Genomic DNA, 19,030 nt, shown 5'->3' on the forward strand with positions numbered 1-19,030 from the left:
ATTTCTGGGTGACATTCTGCTGATTTGGACAAGGTCCTTGAATAAAACAGTCTTCTATTTAGACTATACCATGGTGAATCAGTCTATACAGTCAAATCATAGGCTTTAAAACTGACCAACATATTAAGAGTGACCATCAGCCTTAAAACATCAGGATCAGAGCCAATCTGAGCATGCTGGGTCTGGCTACAACCCTGCTAGAGAAAGCACATACAGAAAATGCAAAACGTCTAAAGTGGGATGCAGACAGCGTCCAAGAAATGGCGGCTGCTGAGACCATTGAAGTTGCTTCAATATGCGAGTCAAACCCAGTAAAGGTCTGGGAACGTTTTACTGAGCGTTTAGTAGCAAAATACCTGGTTAAATGCCTACATAAAAGTGCACAGATTGATTTAAAATGAAGCATTCATATGCCGAGGGCTAGTCGCTTTATTAGAGCTCGGATTAATAGAACACTTCAGCATCTGCAATGCTCTCCGCATAACCTGGCTTTGATAAAAAACGATGAGATAAACGGAGAAGGTTCGAACGGGAGATATGGTTCTTTAACAAAATGTAAGCATGAAATCCTATGGGCTAAGCTTCTATGTTCTTCTAAGCAAAATGACCCGAAAAGGTTCTGGAAATAAATGACATGGAAAAACGCAATAGGGCAGCAAATAATAAGAACATACGTGAGAATGCTTGGTGAAGTATTTCAAGACACTTCTCAGAGAGCACAGTTAGCACAATACCAACAGTGTCAACTTTAGCAGAATCCTTTAAGGAAAATGACATCTCGGCTGAAAGAGACGTATTGGTACACTCCACAGCGACAGTTATTAAAGTTATAGAAAGCTCTTGTTCCAACTGGGCACCAGTTGTACCTTTCTCCTCCAGCTACCTCCCAATCATTGGTATTCCCCAACTAACTACCCAGAACAGTGTCCTTCACCACCTCAAAGTTCAACATTGGCACTCTCACATCCCTGCATCTGGGCCCCTCCCCTTTCCAGTTTCACAATGTGGTCTCACACCCTGGGGTTCAACAGGCAGCTCCTCCAATCCACTGGCAAAGAATACAACCCCCTCACATGATTTTAGGACTGGCCGCCCCCATCTCAACTGAGGTTCTCTCCACTTGCAAGAAGTCACACCTTTTTTAATCAGCAACTGTTGAGCACCATTCACGGATTGTTAAGTACCCTCCCACAATCAATTTTAGAGCTTTTCTAACCTACCAGTCGATAATCAGCAGCCCCTAAATTTTAGCGCTCTTCCCACATTTCTCATAGGTAAGTAATCTCTTGTTTCCTACAATTCAAAGCCGCCTTTCAGTAGCCACCTTCACCTCCGGCTACGCGGGTTGCAACATTGCAGTAACTAATCTAATGCTGCCCTTTGCTCAGTTTACAATGATAGTCTGGAACCAAAACCCTGTGTTGAAAGTCGTGTACTCAATAGTGAACCTGCTGGTGAACGAGCGCTATACAAGTTCCTTTTAACATAACATACCCCAGTATTCTCAAACTATGATATATAATGGCAAGATATGACCCCAAAACACACCAGCTTCTCGCTGAAGTCTTTTCCTTACATTTGCCAGACACAGACTCCTGGAGCAGTCTCTCGGTGTCTTTGCGCTTCTGTGTGGTTTCCTGATCTAGGTGCTTGCCGTACATCTTAGTCCACTCCTGGAGGCTGCCCAGAGGGGTTTCACCCTGAGAAGGAGAGAGTCACAGTATAACATATAAATAAAATGGTTATTGCAAGAGCACAGCCGCTTAGTATCACACCTCTTCATTCAAATCCAGCGCTGCTGGAGCACGCAAGCTGCTAATGGTCATGTCCGATGAGCTGCCAAGAGAATTGTCAAGCCAAACAAGAAAAGTGGCACAATTAGTTCTCAGATATTAGCATCTTCTCAATATAAACGTACCAACATGTCTCTAATGAAAATTTCACATAACTTCCTCATTCACTAAGCCCTCACCTTAACCAGGAAGCAATGCCTAAATTTCACCTAACATACTGGCATTGCTTCTCTGCAACACATACTATGACACCATTTTAAATCCATTTATAAAGCTGAAAAAATCCTGATGGCTCATTTGACTTTAACATTTTTGAGGGGAGGCACAGAGAAGGAATGTTACAGATTTGTAACTTTTAACTCAAATCTTCTCTAGATTCACATTTTTGGATAGAGTAGCACCCAGTGCCAGGCAAGAGACGATGTGGTCTTGTACAAACGCTTTAACAAGGCTAACTCATTTGTGCGGCTGCCGTTGCCTCAATTATGTTGCCAGAGAGAATTGAGAAGGCTCCAGTCAACACATTTGCCAATTTCCAACATTGGAATGCTTACAAAGATTCTGGAATCACATTTTATATTTACTTGTATTTGAACAGAATTTGTAGCCCTTCCATGGGAAGTGCTGTTCATACCATTAAGCATTACGTAGAGCATTTTCAGTTTCGGTGGTGACAGAAGTGTAGCTTGGCGACGTATGAGGATTTGGATTTGAGTTCTGATAAATAGATTGGTAAGTACTACAAGAGGATACATATGAAGATGTGTATTTATTTACCGATTATAAACAATATGTACATAGAAATAAACATGCACACTATCGCACTTTCTGGGGCAATGGAGAAGGGGGCCATTAAATTCAGGTCAACCTGGTAAAATCTGGCATTCATTTGAACTCTGCAAGGAATTGAGGATCTAGAAAGTAGAAAGGGGAAAGCATTCCGGAGGAAAGGACCGAGAAGTCCCAATAATCTGAACCGTGAGCAGATGCACGGGGAGATGGGATTAAGAAGAAGATGAACACTGAGACAGCCCAAGGGGCGTGAGTTAGTACAGAGTGAGATCAGTTTGGTACGGTATGAAGGGGGCTTGAAATCAATGTGAATATTTTGTCCTGTGCCCTGCTTTTGGCAGACAGTCTTTGTCATATAAAGAATCTTGTATGTAGGGAGTTGTGCAAGGAAGTGCTTCCAGTATTTCAGCGCGCTCATAACCAATGCATTTATTGGGAATCTGACCATTTGAAAGGGGATCTCTTGGCCAATAATCCCTATTTTCAGAAAAAGGAATCTAGTGGAAGTGGCTGTGATGAATCTTTTTAATCACATAGCAGAGTTACTGTATACTCTTGGGTGGTTGAAAGTGCGATAGTGCGTTAGGATGTCTGGGGCAATAGGAAATTGACAGTGGAGAAGGACAGGCCCATCTGAGGCAGAGAAATAGGGGTTTTCTGTTCTAGAATAGTTCAGAACCAATGAGGACTGTACCTAGTGGTCGTTAGAAAACAGACCTTTTAGTCTGCAGCGACATAAAACAGAGAAATGGGAAACAGATGAGTGTCATCAACATACAGAAGATGAGAGACTCAAAGCAGTTAACCACATCATCGGTGGAGGTGGAGAGGACTGAGAAGACAAAACCCAGAACCAAACCTGAGGTGCATCCACGGGTGTGTGGGGTTCGCATGGAGCGCAAGAAGCACCAGGAGACAGAAAGAATTGTTTGCAAGATTAAAAACAAAAACAGGTGAGCCTCACAGCTGTGACACATGCGGAGGGAAGGGGATAGAGTATGGCTTGGTTGTTGAATGTTGAACGCAGTGGTAAAGGCTGCGGATAATTAAAACAGAAGAAAGGTGGTTGTGGCTGGCAGACGTGAGAACATTAGATGCGTCTGAGAGCTGTTTCAGTGCAGGGGCATATGCAGAAGCCAAGGAACAGCAGGTTTAGTAAGTGGCAAGAGAGGCAGTGAATGAGTGCTTGAACAGAGACGTTCACAGGCTTTCGGTAAGAAAGGTATCACTATGGAAACAGTAAGCAGTTTGTCTGACAGGCAAAGTATGTCATTCAGTGTCTAGGAGCAGACATCGAACAAAAACAGAAATTGAAATGCAATCAAAGTTTCTTCCGATCACAGAATACACAAAAATCTCTTGATAGTCACCTTGGGATGCATCACAATTCAGTAGTAAAATCCTAATGAGTGCAATTATTTTACCAATAAAGCACTAAAAATGCATGTATATTTAAAGTGTACGATATAATGACGAAATAAATAACAGCCTAAAGCAAAGATAATCACTGCTTGAAATACAAACCAAAAACAGAAAGCCACTCGAACGATTCATTAATACAAACAAACTGCTAATAGTTCCTAGTGCAGGAGTAACACAATGTCGCTTCAAACCTCCTGGCTGCCAAAATCAAATGCAAACTCGCCAGGAGATCTGTCAGTAGACCCCACTGCTTCACCTGACAGACGAGCTAAATTAAGAAACATGCAAGGTAGGACTTCTAACACATACACAAACAATACACCCTTCTAAAATTCAAAACATGCATGATGAGCACATCTTGAAAGGCACGAAGATCACTTCGAGCCACGTGATGTTAAGGTCCGGATTCAGGATATTAAAATGATTTCGAGGCGCGTTAGGGTTCATAATCACTGCAGAAAGACATCACGGATGGTACTTTTCACAAAGAAAGGAGAAGGGATTGCGTTATCAAGGTGAAGAAATGTTCAGAAACTGAGAAGCATGCCAACTGTATCGAGTCTGATGCAGTAACCAGCAAGAGCCTGAACTCCGCAAGGTAAGAGATAGAGTGATTGTTTCGACTTTACTTAAGAGCAGCCGTATACATTGGGCACTCCTGGTCCACATCAGAATCTCATCGTAGACCAGGAGATGAGAGACAGTTTCTGACATTTCAGGGGCCTCCACAGTCACAGATGTTGTCCAAAACAAGGTTAAGCAATAGTCATACTATGGTGGCACTGTGCATACCGCAGACCGCCAGACAGACGGTGCAGCGAGAGAAAACTTCAGCCGAAGCCGCAGAAAGGTGGCATGCCAGCTCCTGAGTTAGCACCAGGCAAGTCACAGTGATGGGACTCAGTGGTGAATAACAGCGTCTGAACAACTCATTGAAGCTCCCACACAACATAAAGAAAAGCATCTTTAGCTAGTTGATGAGGATGTCCACCATGAGGACTTCAGCAAATACCTGGACATGAAGGCACAGCATTCGCCCCTGTTGCAAGGTGTGCCGGACAAATACCACAACGCAAGAGGCAATGAGAGCACCGAGGAGCCGCTCACATGAGCGACACTTTGATTGTCACAATGCGTCAACCACTCTATAGTCCGAGTCCAGTCGGTGCCCCACTCATCGATACTGGTTCCATGTAGACCACACTGAGAAGGAGGCGGTATCCTTACACCTTCTACTGGAAATGTTCTGTATCACAGACAGTAGGTTGTGCAACCCAGCTGAATCGCCACACTGAAATAAAACTACACCCACTTCCCTGATACAATGAGGTTTAAAGAGCTTGAACAGAACACATTACTACAATGGAATTTTGAATTTCTGGATCTCCTATTCATTTATGTATATGAAGAAACCTATACATACAGAAGACAGATATTTTGTGCCTCAGTCAGAACATACACAAATGCCAGACCCCAGAAGCAAGAACACTTCAGAAATCTATCGCACTGTGTTCTTCAGCTACTGACACTAAACTGAAGAGAAGAAACCACCAGAAAAGCACAGCGAGTTTTCAATTTGACGTGCACTAAAGAGCAACATAACAGATGGGGGTTTCAATTGATTTTAAGGTACAAGAGCAAAGAATCTTCTGACCCCAAAGAGGTTGGCACTGGAAACCAAATCATTACAGCCACATCGGTGACTGTTCATATTTTTATGCAATTTAAGGCTTGGAAAATACAGACTACGTGTAAAGCAGATTATTTTTCCGGCTCGGAACATGTTCTGATTTCTTTTAACCATATATAGACTTTTTGCTCGATATTGTGAACATCCTAATCACATCAATTGTTAAGTACTTACAATTGGAAAGTTGGCCACAGCTTCTTCTAATTAAACCAAAGGTATCTGCAGAACACAACGGTGTGCAACCTGCTTGACTTCACGTAAATACAGAAGTCAGAATCAAAACAGAAAAAATGAACGCCGATTCCAGATGCAAGGTGCTATGATAGGGGCAAACACAGGTAAGCACCTGCTTAATACGGGGCCCCACTGCTGGTGTAGTTGAGCAATGTAGTCCATCTCGAAAACCACAAGTCACTGTACAGCTTTGAGCCACTGGAGAGTCAGACAATGAAATCAAGACTGCGGCTTCAAACAAAACCATCTCCTTATCTACATGGGTTAGAAAGATGGTTCAAATGGTTCATGATTCTGGGCTTCCTGCCTCATTCTGGACAATCTCCCTGTGAGTGAGCAGAACTGGACCCATGCCAGGTACAGTTTGCGGGAAAGTGTTGTGCCTCCTGGTGTTAGAGACACCCTTATAGGAACTGAAATGGTCGGTCAGGTGTTCGATGCTGGCTCACCTTAGTATGCACAACTGGCTGTGTGCACCTCCTCAACCTAAATAAGGTTTGTTCTTTGGCTCCCCCTGGGAAGTCTTGATGTGACTTTCTGGCCTCTGGACAATTTTCATCCATAACACAGACCCTATATCAACAGGGTCTTGCACATGTCTTTCTGAAGAATAGGTCAGCTGCTCCTAGCAGGAGAAATACAGGTCTTTGAGTGGGTAGGTTAGCTTCCCTTCTCTCCATGCGTCATAGCAGCAGGGATATTCGACGGGTTTTGAAGACCCAGTCTAGTCTGGAATGAGTGCAATGGTGCAGAGGTTCTCCTTCAGGTTTGCTTTCTTCGACTCCCACATTGGGGTACAGGTCTCCTCAATGTTCACGAGGAAGGCATCACAGCAGAAGGAGTTGGTGATGCCAGAGATGGAGTTTTCCCATGAAGTGCGTGCCAAGTGGCTTAGGAAAACAAAATGTGTTCCCTTTCATCCCCATCACCTTCATCGTCACCGAAGGTTTTGGTCACATTCCAATCCAAAAAGTTGTGTGGATCTCTGGAAGGTGGATCCTAGGCAAAGGTGCAGTTTTGTGTCTCAGCCAAAGTGAACAGGGGCCAGTCACATCAGGACTGTTCTGGGCACAATCTTAGTTGAGGCCGAACCCGGGTTCAGAGTCCATCAGGACAATTGGATCGTATCCTCTTCCGGTGTCATTGTTGGCACTGACGTGTCATGGACCAATGCGGATTGTTGTGCAAGAAAAGGAGTCTGCTCCAGCTGAATCTGAAGCCAGTACGGGAGGAACTGACTGCAGTGAAAGTGGATCCACCAGCGGTAACCAGACTGGTGACCTCCATGAATCCGTGGAGTCTAAAGTCACACCAGAGGGAGCCGGCAGGGTGCAAAAGGTTCACAAAATGGCTTTCTTTAACAGCTCAACCTAATCCGGCATCGCAGACAGCCCTGGAAATTCTGGGTGCATCGGCATTAGCTGCAGATTGGTATCTCTGAGGGGGACCAGGAACAAGAGTGTAGGGCACCATTATAGAAGGGGATTGGCTTGGATTGGACAAGGCCTGCTTGGACTTTATGTTTCTTTGTGGATTTTGACTTACCTAAAGACATGAAGAAGACCCATCAATGGAGCGGGTCTGAGCGCTGGATTGCGTCCCCTCTCTCAACTTTAGAAGCAGGCCCTCCATGACTTTCTCTGGTGTTAGGCAAAGTACAGATTGGCTTCATAATCCTGAATCGCCTTCGGAAGCATAAGGGCACACGATTCACACAACTCGGAGTCGCGGCCCAAACACAAACACCAGAGCGACACCTCTTCACAGACATCTGTTTCCATATGTCCCAACAAGACTTAAACCCTTTAGTTTTCAGGAGAGGACACGTTGCCTAGAAAACTACAAAAAAGAATTTCCTAAACAAAATGCCAACTGACGAGAAGGAGTTAGGGGCTAGCTCTGGTTCTGTGTTTGAAGGCACAGAAAGCAAGCAGAGGAAGTCAGCTTGCTTGGGTGGTGCTTATATGCGGCTTCAGCTATCACTTTCTGGACAAAATGGGGTTAATGTGGAGCCGCATCATTCACATTCTGGCATTCTCACTGGTCACAGCTTTTTAAACTGTGGGGTCTCACCCTAAATGAAAGCAAGTCAATCCTTCTCCCATTCTTGGGTCGTCTTCTCCTCCGAGTGACTGCAGACATTGCATAGCATGGGTTTCCCTGGCCTTAACCCAATAGGCTTGGATTTCAAAGTTTGCTTCCATGGCCAAAAACCTCTGCAAATGCAGCACAGCCCAAGTCTAATTTTAAACTGTCTTCTAGGCTTTTAGTCACAATGCATCCCGTTGATCCCTATTTGTGCCACATTCAGCAGGAGCTGAAACAGCAGTGACAGGTTCTGCTCTGGTGAAGGATGCCTGAAAACTGCTCAGTCCAAATTCCTTTCCAGCCCTCTCATCCAAGTTAGGACATGGCAGTGGACGCATCAATGGATGGCCTGGGGGCAGAGAGGGGGCTCAAATGCAGAATTCTCCATAAAAGGCCTGTGGACTAAGGAGAGAAAAAATGTTCACATGAAGGTCTTAACGTTTCCAGTTATCCGTCTTGGCTTTTAAGATGGCTCCAGTCAGCCGGTTTTCACGACCACCTCCAAGTCTTACATCAGGAACCAGGAGGAGACAAAATCTTATACTTTGTCGGATGATGCACAAGGTCTATGGGACTAGGCAGTCAACAATGTGTGTCTCTCAGTATAGCACCTTCCTCTAGCTGAGAACAACTAGGCTGATGCCTTCAACTACTCATGATCGGATTTCACAAATGAGGTCTCAATCAGCACCAGCAGCACCTGATCTTCACATGCTGCTGCAGCACCAACTGGACCCGACAGAATAAGAAATGTACATTCTTTGCCAGCAGATGCTGGCAACAAAGAACCAGAGAGTTAGTGTTTTTGGAGACTTGATCAATGCTTCTGCATTAGTTCACCATTTTTCTGCAACTGACTCTGGCCAATTGATCGCTCTCAAAACCCATACACGTCTTTCAACGCAGCAGCGATGGAAGGTCTTACAACATGACATCAAGTCCCTGAACCTCACAGCCCAGTTCCTCACCACATAAAGTTCACACATTTAGAAATCCCTCCGAAATGCAGGAAACCGTTTGCCAATACTTATGAAGCCAAGTGGAAATACTTTTGTATTCGGTGAACAGAGAGGCTTGTAACTGCTCTCGCTGCAGAATCCAAACCATACCTTTTTTTGCATCAAGCCAAAGCAGGGAATAGATGGTGACCCACTTTTATCCAACCCGAAGCTCTTCTCAATCATCTTCCCTTTTTACTCAATGGATCACCAAAGCGATCCTGAAAGAGCCTCTTTAAGACATTTCCGGTAGCAATGACCCAGCTAATGTCAGCTCCTTTCAACTTCTTAATTCAAAACTAAAGTAACTGTTTTGCACAGGCGCTACTCCTCTTAGCATTACAATTTGCATGAAATGAGGGCACAATTGAGGCATTTACAATTAATGAGGCATCACTATAGTTAGCAAGAGAAAAAAAATGAATTGAGAACTTCTAAGTTCATAAATAAATTGCCTTTGGATTTCCATCTCAACAGGCTAGTTATGCTCAGTTCCTTCTATGCTAATCAGCATTCCACTGTGGGATGGATACTGTATACATTTAATATTCACAGTTAAAAAAAAAATAATTAAAAATTCCAACACAGATGGGACAAAAGATATTAAAATCTCTAAACTTTGCTGTAGGAAAATAGCCCTTTTTGACATGGTCATCCCTACTTTTTGCTTGGTAACTGATGTAATTTCGACTGGAAGTGTACTAGGTTTCCCCAATTGGCAAAACCTTTAGCACTCTGTGCAAGTCCCTAGTTAATGGTACCCCTCGTACGTAGGGCCTGAGGTACTAAAGATGGCCGCTAAGGGCAGCAGCGCACATTGTACCACCCTAAGGGACCCCCTCACTAAGCACATTCAAGGGTGCCCAGTGCAGGATGCGTGTCTTGGTGCAAACAAAAGTGAAAACATGACATGTCACACATCCCTGTGATCCATGTCACCTAATACTACATGTAATATTTGTAAGTCATCCCTACAGCAGGCCTGACAGCCCTAAGGCAGGGTGCTGAATATTACACGGAAGAGCATACATGTATGAGCATATATGCCCCTGTGCTGGTCAGTCCTATTACTGCCAGTACAAGTGACCAGGGAAGTCATTTGAAAACATGTTATAAACACCGGTGAAAACAAGTTCCCCAGCTACATGATGGCTTCACTGAAGATAGGGATGTTTGGTATCAAACATCTCGTACTGATAAACCCACACTGATTCCAGTGATGGATTTATCAAAACATGCAGCCAGAGGGCACCTTACAGGTGCCCCCTAAAATCCTACCAGCCTCTGGTGTGCTCCCTAACTGGTTTCTGCCGGCCTGCCACCTAGACACTGTTCTGACCTCCTGGGGTGACAGCCTCAGCTCTCAGGAAGCCCAGAGCAAAAGCCTGTTCGGGAAGAGGTTGTAACACCTGCTGATTAGCTTCAAAGAGCTGCCACCTTTGAAATGTGAATCTGGCTCCCCCTCATAGGAGAGGAAGCTGCACCCCTCGTTCAGAGCCCCTTTGGCACCAGGAAAGGTGGAAAAATTAGCTAATCAAGTAGGCGTGTCACCCCCAGGCGTGTACAACCTGTAAGGTGGGCTAAACTGAAGTGGACATGATTGCTCAGAAGCAGCCATCTTTGTGATTGCATACTTAGGAATTCTGGGACAGGGTTATGCCCACTTCCCAAAGGGAGTGGTCATATAGGGGGTGTTGTAGCCCATTGGCTACTATCCTACACTCTCCTACCATCCCAAAACTCAGTATTTAGGGTAGTCCCTGGCACCAGAAATCCGATCTTGACGACCTGAAGAAAGAAGATGGCAGAGAAGAGTCACACAGCAAGAACGGAAGACCGGGCAACTAACTTAGCGTCTACCCAGCTGGCCTGACTTTACCTATTGCACCATAAGTCGACTTGTCCTGCAGCTGCTGAGTCCCCAAAGCCCGGGAGACCTGCCAGCCTTCACCCAGGAACGAAGACCTCCCATGGAACAGCGGAACTATGCCCTGCATCCAGCAGACAGCCAAAGAAAGACCAAGAGGACTCCGGCCCCATTAAAACCTGACAATGCCAAGCACCACTGAACTACAGCCTCCCCCCCAACCCGTGTCAAAGTGGGTCAAAGGTGGCAGTGAGGTCCCCAGGCCCTCAAGGTATCTAGTCCACTGAGGAGTGACTCCTCGTGAGCTCCACAACATTGACTGCAGCATCTGTTGGCAGCCACCCTCAAGTGTGGGTGTTGCCGGACGGAGAAACCAGACACCCCAAAGACCCTCTGCACCCGGACGCCTAGTTACCGAGGACCAAAGTTGTCCCCATGTCACCCAACATCGAAAGAACCAAAGCCGCTCATTACTTTCACCGGAATGGTCACACAGTCCCCTCCTGCAGCCTCTTTGTACTGAGACAGCTCTCCATTGGATAACATTGGGCACTAGTTGCTGATTAGCACCGCTGCACTCGTCCGCCCTAGTGCCACTGGTGGTGTTCTACTGGTACTGCCTTGGAACTTGCCCCCTGCCACTCATCCTAACTCCTGCAGAAGGGTCCTTTAAGTCGCTGACAAGAGCCAATAAACTGCATAAGAATTTCCTCCATAGGTTAACATTGCAGAAATTGACTTTTTGAACTGAAAAATATTCCTATTTAAAAATATACTTAGCTGAATGGTTTTCTTCTGATGCCTAAACATATATGAAGATATTTGCTATTTTTATAAATTGGTGTGGACCTTCTTTTTGAGTTGTGTGTCTCAGTCATTGACTATTGTGTGTATTTTCAGATGTCTTGCACTCCTCTGAGTTAAGCCTAAGGCTGGTCAACCATACTCCCCTCTAACAGAGCACTTTGGGATCGCATAGCAAGCCCCTCGTCACTCATAAGGGAACCCCTGGACTCTTTACACGACAAATCACATTTCGATATATCATAAAAAGAGACAGCTTCCTACATTTATTTATTTCCAGAGCCCAGAGGAGGCTGCCCGTCACAAAGTAGGCATAGCAAAGTGGATTTCCGGTTGCATCACCTTTTGTCACAAAAACACGAACCATTCCTTGGGGGAAAAGTGACTGTGAATGCGAATATATGACGCTACCTAGCATGCCATTAGTACGCATGCTTTTAGTGCGATGTTTTTACATCGCAACTATCATTACTTCGCATATTTTTTACTGCGCATACCATTACTACGCAAATGCATTTAGAATATAAGAATCTGATTTTACTGCGCTGATAATTACTTTGCATACCACTACTACGCAAATATGGACCATTTTTAATATTTTTAAATAAAGTAACCTAACCCCTGGGACGGGATTACAGGGAAATAGGGGCTTTGGGGAGGGGGGGGGGGGGGGGGGGTGAGGAGTAGTACCCAGAACCCCAAAAATACCCCAGCACCCCAAAACCTTAAACGCACCCTGAACCCTAAAATTACCCCCCTACACCCCAAAACCCTAACCCATCCTGACCCCTAAAATTACCCCAGTACCCCAAAACCTAAACGCACCCTGAAGCCTAAAAATACCCCAGTACCCCAAAACGTTAAACGTACCTGAATCCTAAAAATACCCCACTACCCCAAAACCTAAACACACCCTGAACCCCTAAAATACCCCAGCACCCCAAAACTCTAACCCACTCTGACCCTTAAAATTACCTCTGCACCCCAAAACCTATATGCACCTTGAACCCTAAAATTACCCCCTACACCCCAAAACCCTAACCCAGCCTGACCCCTTATATTTCCCCAGTACCCCAAAACGTAAACGCATTACTTTGCAAATGTCATCATAGATAAATAGTAATATTTAAAAAAGAAATCTAAATAATAGGAAGGCACTATTAAAAAATTAAAATAATACTCATCATAATAATTAAATTATTTAATTGTATGATGACATTTGCAAAGTAAAGTAATGCGTAGTAAGAGTCTTTGCGTAGTAAAAGCATGCTATGTAGCAGCATGCGTAGTAATGGTAAATGCGAAGTAAAAAAAACGTAGAAAAAGCACATCGTAGTAATGCCCGCATAGTAACGGTGTGTTACCCTTTGCAAGAAGCATGGTATGGGGTGTCACGTTGTGACATCTGCTATGCCAATACCCGGATGAACAGATATATTTATCAGATACTACATGAATTTGAATGCAGTATGGTTCTTTCATTGACAAGCAGTTCTATGTAAACTTTTTCACTGACGTGAAGTCTCATTCCCATTTTCGGATACACTCCTAGTATTACTGCTTACAACATTAAAATCAATATTCAAGAAGTGATGATGGAATGCTTGAATTAATATCAGCAAATGGTAATCACTCAGACCCATCACAGTCCATCCTTATTTTCCTCAACGTGTCAGGACAGTTTGGAAGCAGCAGTATGTAAATCCGTCTAGACCCTGCTCCAATCGGAAGAGTCCCGTCTAAACAGCCAGGCCAGGTCCTCCCTGGATCAGAACACAAGCACGCCAAGACCAGCCTGGAATTAAAAGTCAGCCTCGCAGGGATTCGCAGGGCCAAGATCTGAAACAGTCTGCACCCTTTCTATCGAATCAGCATTGGCTGGTCAAGATGGAAAGGTTCACTTTGGAAAGAGCTCTCTCATATGGTGTTCCTCAACAATCATTCTCTGCATACACAGCTTTCAACTTGTACCTCAGACAGCCAAGGTCTCCATTGTGGAAGATGGTGTCTCTGTGGACTAGTATGTGGACAACACACAACTCTACCAAACCTCTTCATCAACCACCAAAAGGCCCACACTGCACTCTTACCCAACATAGGTTCAGAAATGGAAGGCAAACAACTCCTTAATACCCGAAAAAGGAGTTCTCACTCATTACACTTGGACAAAAAACAAGAATGCCACATCTCACTGATTGACAAAATGAAGGAGAATGGCTTTTATCCTTCCAGCTCTTCCTCAATGAAATTATTTGGTTTCACAATGGATTGCACCATTTCGTTTAGCACCGACCAGCAACTCAGATAATACAGTCATCTCCTTCACAGACTTAAAATGATTAAATACCTGCTATCAACTTGTCTTCTTCACTTACCCCACTGAAAAGAGATCTCCTTTCTGTAGCTAGAGTGTTAATCTATAAAAACAAATTTGACCACAGCTACCCCCCAAAGGAGAATTAATTGTAAAATCTCGTGCATGGCATACAAGGCCACTCACCTAAAGAATCCTCCATACCCAAGCGTCTTGCTCACCAGCTCGGGAAGAGAAAGGAAAAACTCACTTCACCTGAACATCCAAAGGTTTAAATCTTCCCAAAGACTAATTTTTTTTGTAATCTATCTTTATTAGCATTTTTTATAAGTACTTTAACAAGAACACCTTTATTCACATGACAGACTGTCACATGGTGTATATAGTGTTTTCAATGACAAATGCAATCATTCTCACATGGGACAGTTATTCACATAAACAGGTGTGTCTCTAAAAGACAGATTTACATACACCTGAAGTCTGCACTTAAAGTCATGCGTACTCAAGGGAGTTACTCGTAACAATCCACAAAGATATATATTTAATTACATTAAACGTATCACATCTAGTAAATACTATTAACCATTTTGGTGGTGTGTCTCCCGGTGTCGTCCCACCATGTGTTTGTCCTATATATGTTTGTCAGGGGATATGGGCTGGTCTAGTTTAAGTCATATCAGATGTGTGTTCTTAGGCTATCGTTAGGGGCGCACTGGGGCGCATGTGAGGGGAGGGCAATTCAGCGCAAGAGGGCATCAACTCAGTTATGATTCCCTCCCTATTCTCATTTCAGTCCTGCTGGTCCTTTGATCCTGTTGCCCCAATATTACTTTCTAGTTGATCTAATGCCTCACCTTCTCAGTCTTCTGCATCAGGTTCATGTCTTGTCTCCCACTCCCTCAGTATCTCTGCCCATAGCGCTGCCAATGGGCGCTTTCGGATCTCCCTTGCATTTTCCAGCATTAACGCTCTCTGTTCTGCCTTGGCCCAGGTGTCAACACTATTCTCCCAAGTTTCTATATGTGGGGCCAAGCGTGATTTCCAGTGCTGGGCTATGTTGCTCCTCGCCAGGATCAATGCAAGGTCAATGAATCTGTTGCCTACTTTTTTGGCTTTTGGTCTGGGAAACCAGCCTAGAAGGCAAACTTCTATTGAGTTCGGCAAAGTGTGTGCCAGTATTTTCTTTATCATGCCCAATACCATCGCCCACAATTCTCTCAGATGTGTGCACTCCCATGTCATTTGAGCAAAACCCACATCCTTCACTCTGCATCTAGGGCAACCCTGCATCACGTCGCCTCCTATAATGTTTAGTCAGTGAGGTGTCAGGTATACCATGTGCACATAACTAAACTGTATCGCTTTAAAGTTAGAAGTTATGGATACCCGCCTGGGGCCATCTAATATTCTGTTCCATTCCTGGTCAGTCAATGTTCTCCCAATAATCTCATCTCATTTCTTACGGGTACTGTCCAATGGTTTCTTAACGGTGTTTAGTAGCGACCGGTATAGCCATTTAATCAGGTGCCTGGCCGCCCTCAAGGTTAAAATTGTCTGGAGTACCCATGCGTTTGTGGTTCCTGGGAATTATTCTGCCATAAGTCCCCAAATGTCTTGGTCAGAGACTAATATGTCAGGAATTTCCCATTTGGGAGATCAGTTTGTGTCATAAGGTCCTCTATGGGTATTAATGCCCCCATAAGGAAGCAATCTCCCACTGTAGTTATCCCAGCTGTCGTCCAATCTGCGAGCTGATGTCTGGCATATAGGGTGATAGGGTATCCATATGGGATTCCCATTAGTGGTATCTCAGGGGCGGTCTGCCCTCGTACGACGGCGGGATCTCTTCCAACAATATAGGGTCGCCTGTAGGAGCACGTTAGATTTGGGAACCTACACCGCTGGCTGCAGGAACTTAGTCACTAACCAACCTTGGGTGTTTTTCCCCCCCTGCGCTTTCAGCAATTCTAAATTCCTACCATCCACCCACTGGGCTAGCCACTGGAGTTGGGCCGGCAAGTAGTACAGTTCGAAGTCTGGTGCACCTATTCCTCCCTCCTCTAGTGCCCGTTGTAATATCTCCAGAGATACTCTGCTCCGCCCTTCATCCCATATTAGCTTGCGGAGTGTTTGATTGAGGCCAGTGAACCACGCCGGCGTAACTATCACCGGCAAGTTCTCAAAGTATTATAATAACCTGGGAAGCATAATCATTTTTGAAAGAGCTATGCGAGCCATCAAAGGTAGCTTAAGTGAACGCCAAAACCGCACACATGTTTTTAAGGACCTCAAAACCGGATTCAGGTTGCCCTCTCTCAGGTCTGCCAGTGTATGAAATGCCAAGGTATTTAAATGAGGACGGGGACCAAGTCAGACCCATAGGTAAGTCCACTGGGGACGTACCCCCAATAATTCATGGGAAGGCAAGTCTCTTGGCTTTATTAAGTTTAAGTCCCACCAAGCTCGCATGTGTGTCCATAATAGTTAGTGACTGCTCTGCTCCCTGACCACCATCTCTCTTGTATAATTGTAAATTGTCTGCATAGAGCCAGATCATATGCAAACCATTCCCTAGGTGTATGCCCAGATAGTGACTGTGTTGCCTAAAGGTGATGGCAAGTGGTTCTATTGCAATCGCAAATAGCAACGGGGACAGTGGACATCCCTGTCTAGACCCTCTATGTATGTTATACGCTTCCGACACCACTCCATTTGTTTTGACCTTTGCTGTAGGGGGTGTGTACAATATTTTCACCAACCTATTCCACCTTTCTCCCCGTTTTTTCCATTGCAGTTCTAGAAAATCCCACCTCACCGAATCGAACGCCTTCTCTAAATCTACCGACATAATAAGGGCGTCTGGATAACAATTCCTTTCTGGGTGGTGCTTGACGTGAAACAGCATCCACAAATTCACCGATGTGGATCTAGTTGGTACAAACCCGTTTTGGTCCCCATGGAACAAACTGGTCATAAATGGCAAGAGTCTAACCGCGAAGATTTTACTCAGAATTTTAAAATCAACATTTAGCATCAATAGAGGTCTATAATCAGACGTGCTCGGGGTCGCAGTCTTGGCTTTTGGGATTGGGACCACCAGCGCATCTCTAATCAAGGAGAGCAATTCCCCTCTCTCCCAGGCTTCGGCATACCTTGCCTCCAGCTTTGGGGCCAGTGTCTGCACATACGTCGAATAGAATTCCACTGGTATGCCGCCTGGGCCCGGTGTCTTCCCTTTTGCCATTTCTCTAATTGCAGCCTTGACTTCCATCTTAGTCACTGGCCCCCCTAAGTCTTCCCGTCTATCCGGTTCCAGTGTTTCCAGTTGCAGTGCTTACTGATAATCAATTAACATCTCCTGCGTCAGGGGTCTCGGCTCACTGTACAATTCTACATAGAAGGCTCTAAATGCATCATTTATGTCCTTGGGACCAAATATTATCTGGTCTCCCGACCTGATTCTGGAAATGGGAGATCCTCTATTTTCAGGGCGTACTAGCCATGCAAGCATACGACCTGCTCTACCCCCTTCCGCATGTACCCGCACTTGTTATTCCCAAGCATCGTAGCCTCTCGAGGGTGCTATCGGATTCCTCTCTTTTCCTTTAATTTACCCAGTACTCTGTTGTCAGTTGGGTTTCCCTATCATGTAGTTGTGCTTCTAGGTTTGTGAGGTCTTCTAAAATTTGTCTCCGCATTCCCACTCTCTGACTCATATTTTGCAAGCTTCCTATTCTATTGCTCTAGAACTTGCAGTTCCTTGGTTGAGCTGAAAGTATTCTTCCACAGCTGTGTGTAACGATGTGCGGAAGGGAACATCTTCCAGAAGGGTGGGGTTCAGCCGCCACATGGGTATCAGTGTAGGTTCAGGGATGGGGCAGACGTGTAACATGAGCAGATTATGATCAGATGTGGTACATCCAAGGTATTCCGTGTGCATAACGGCAGGCCCCATCTGGGTTGAGCATATGAACATGTCTAGCCTGGTATGTTGCCGATGTAGGTGAAAGTAATATGAATAATCTCCACCCTTCTAACCAAGTCCAGGACCCTTTGGATGCTTTGGCAACTGGGGTGTTATTGAAGGGTGGAGTTGATCTGTCTATTCCTACACCAGCCACACAGTTAAAGTCTCCCCCCAATAGTGTGTAAGATGTATCTAGCTTGGTGAGCTGCATGGACATTTTGTCTAAGAATTGAATCTGGTCCTGATCTGGGGCATAGATACATCCAAATGTAATCACTCTGCCCAGTAATCTACCTTGAAGCAGTACGTATCTGACCTCGCCATCCTTTATTGCTCTGTCTAATTCGAATGGGGTGCCCGTTTTAATCCATATGAGAGTTCCCCCTCGAAAATGCAGAGTATGTGGTTGCATAAATTTGCCCACGCCGTTTACGCCTCAGCTTTGTACTTTCCTCTAGCGTTAAGTGTGTCTCTTGTAGCATGTCAATATGTATCCCTCTTTGTGTGAGGTAGCTGTGAATTTTATGTCTTTTAGTAATCAAACCCATCCCCCTCACATTCCAAATCAGAAATTTGAGTTCGTGAAACCGAGGCGTTCCTACAGCCATTACTACTATTTACGTGATCTTCCCCTCGCCCCCCCCCCCCATCCACTATCCCCCACTACTATTTCAGACCATGTTTGGGACCCCCACCCAGGGACCACTAACCACCCCAACCAAGGAACTGCATCATCCCAGGCCAGCTTTGCAACGGCTGGCCGTCCCAACTTGTGAAACCTAAAAAACATTATTAGACGGTCCCCTCTAAACAACCAGAGAGGGCTATCCAGTCGGGGCACCCTAGAAGGTTCCTACTCATTGCCCCTTTGCAGGCAGCCTCAATGATCCCTCACAGGGGCCGCAACCCCTTCTGTGGCGGGTGCCCCCTTCCTCACACCCCATGCACTGCAACTAGTGCCCACTTACAGTAATTATTCACGGATATCCAGACTACCTGCGGGCGCCAGAATTCTAATTCAATAGGGTAAGTCACCCTCTTTGTTCATGCCAATTTTGGCC

General features: G+C 45.0%; 1 protein-coding gene across 2 annotated transcripts in view; it reads right to left on the reverse strand.

Annotated features, from left to right (window-relative positions):
* Positions 1 to 19,030, reverse strand: part of TONSL (tonsoku like, DNA repair protein) — a 375,765-nt gene that overhangs the window by 119,540 nt on the left and 237,195 nt on the right. For both annotated transcript variants that reach the window (XM_085604559.1, XM_085604558.1), the window contains exon 16: positions 1,577 to 1,700. In XM_085604559.1, coding sequence (XP_085460685.1) covers positions 1,577 to 1,700 — 124 coding nt within the window. The remainder of the gene's footprint in view (positions 1 to 1,576; positions 1,701 to 19,030) is intronic.

Source organism: Triturus cristatus, chromosome 5_1, assembly GCF_964204655.1.
Source record: "Triturus cristatus chromosome 5_1, aTriCri1.1, whole genome shotgun sequence".
Taxonomy (NCBI): Eukaryota; Metazoa; Chordata; class Amphibia; order Caudata; family Salamandridae; genus Triturus; species Triturus cristatus.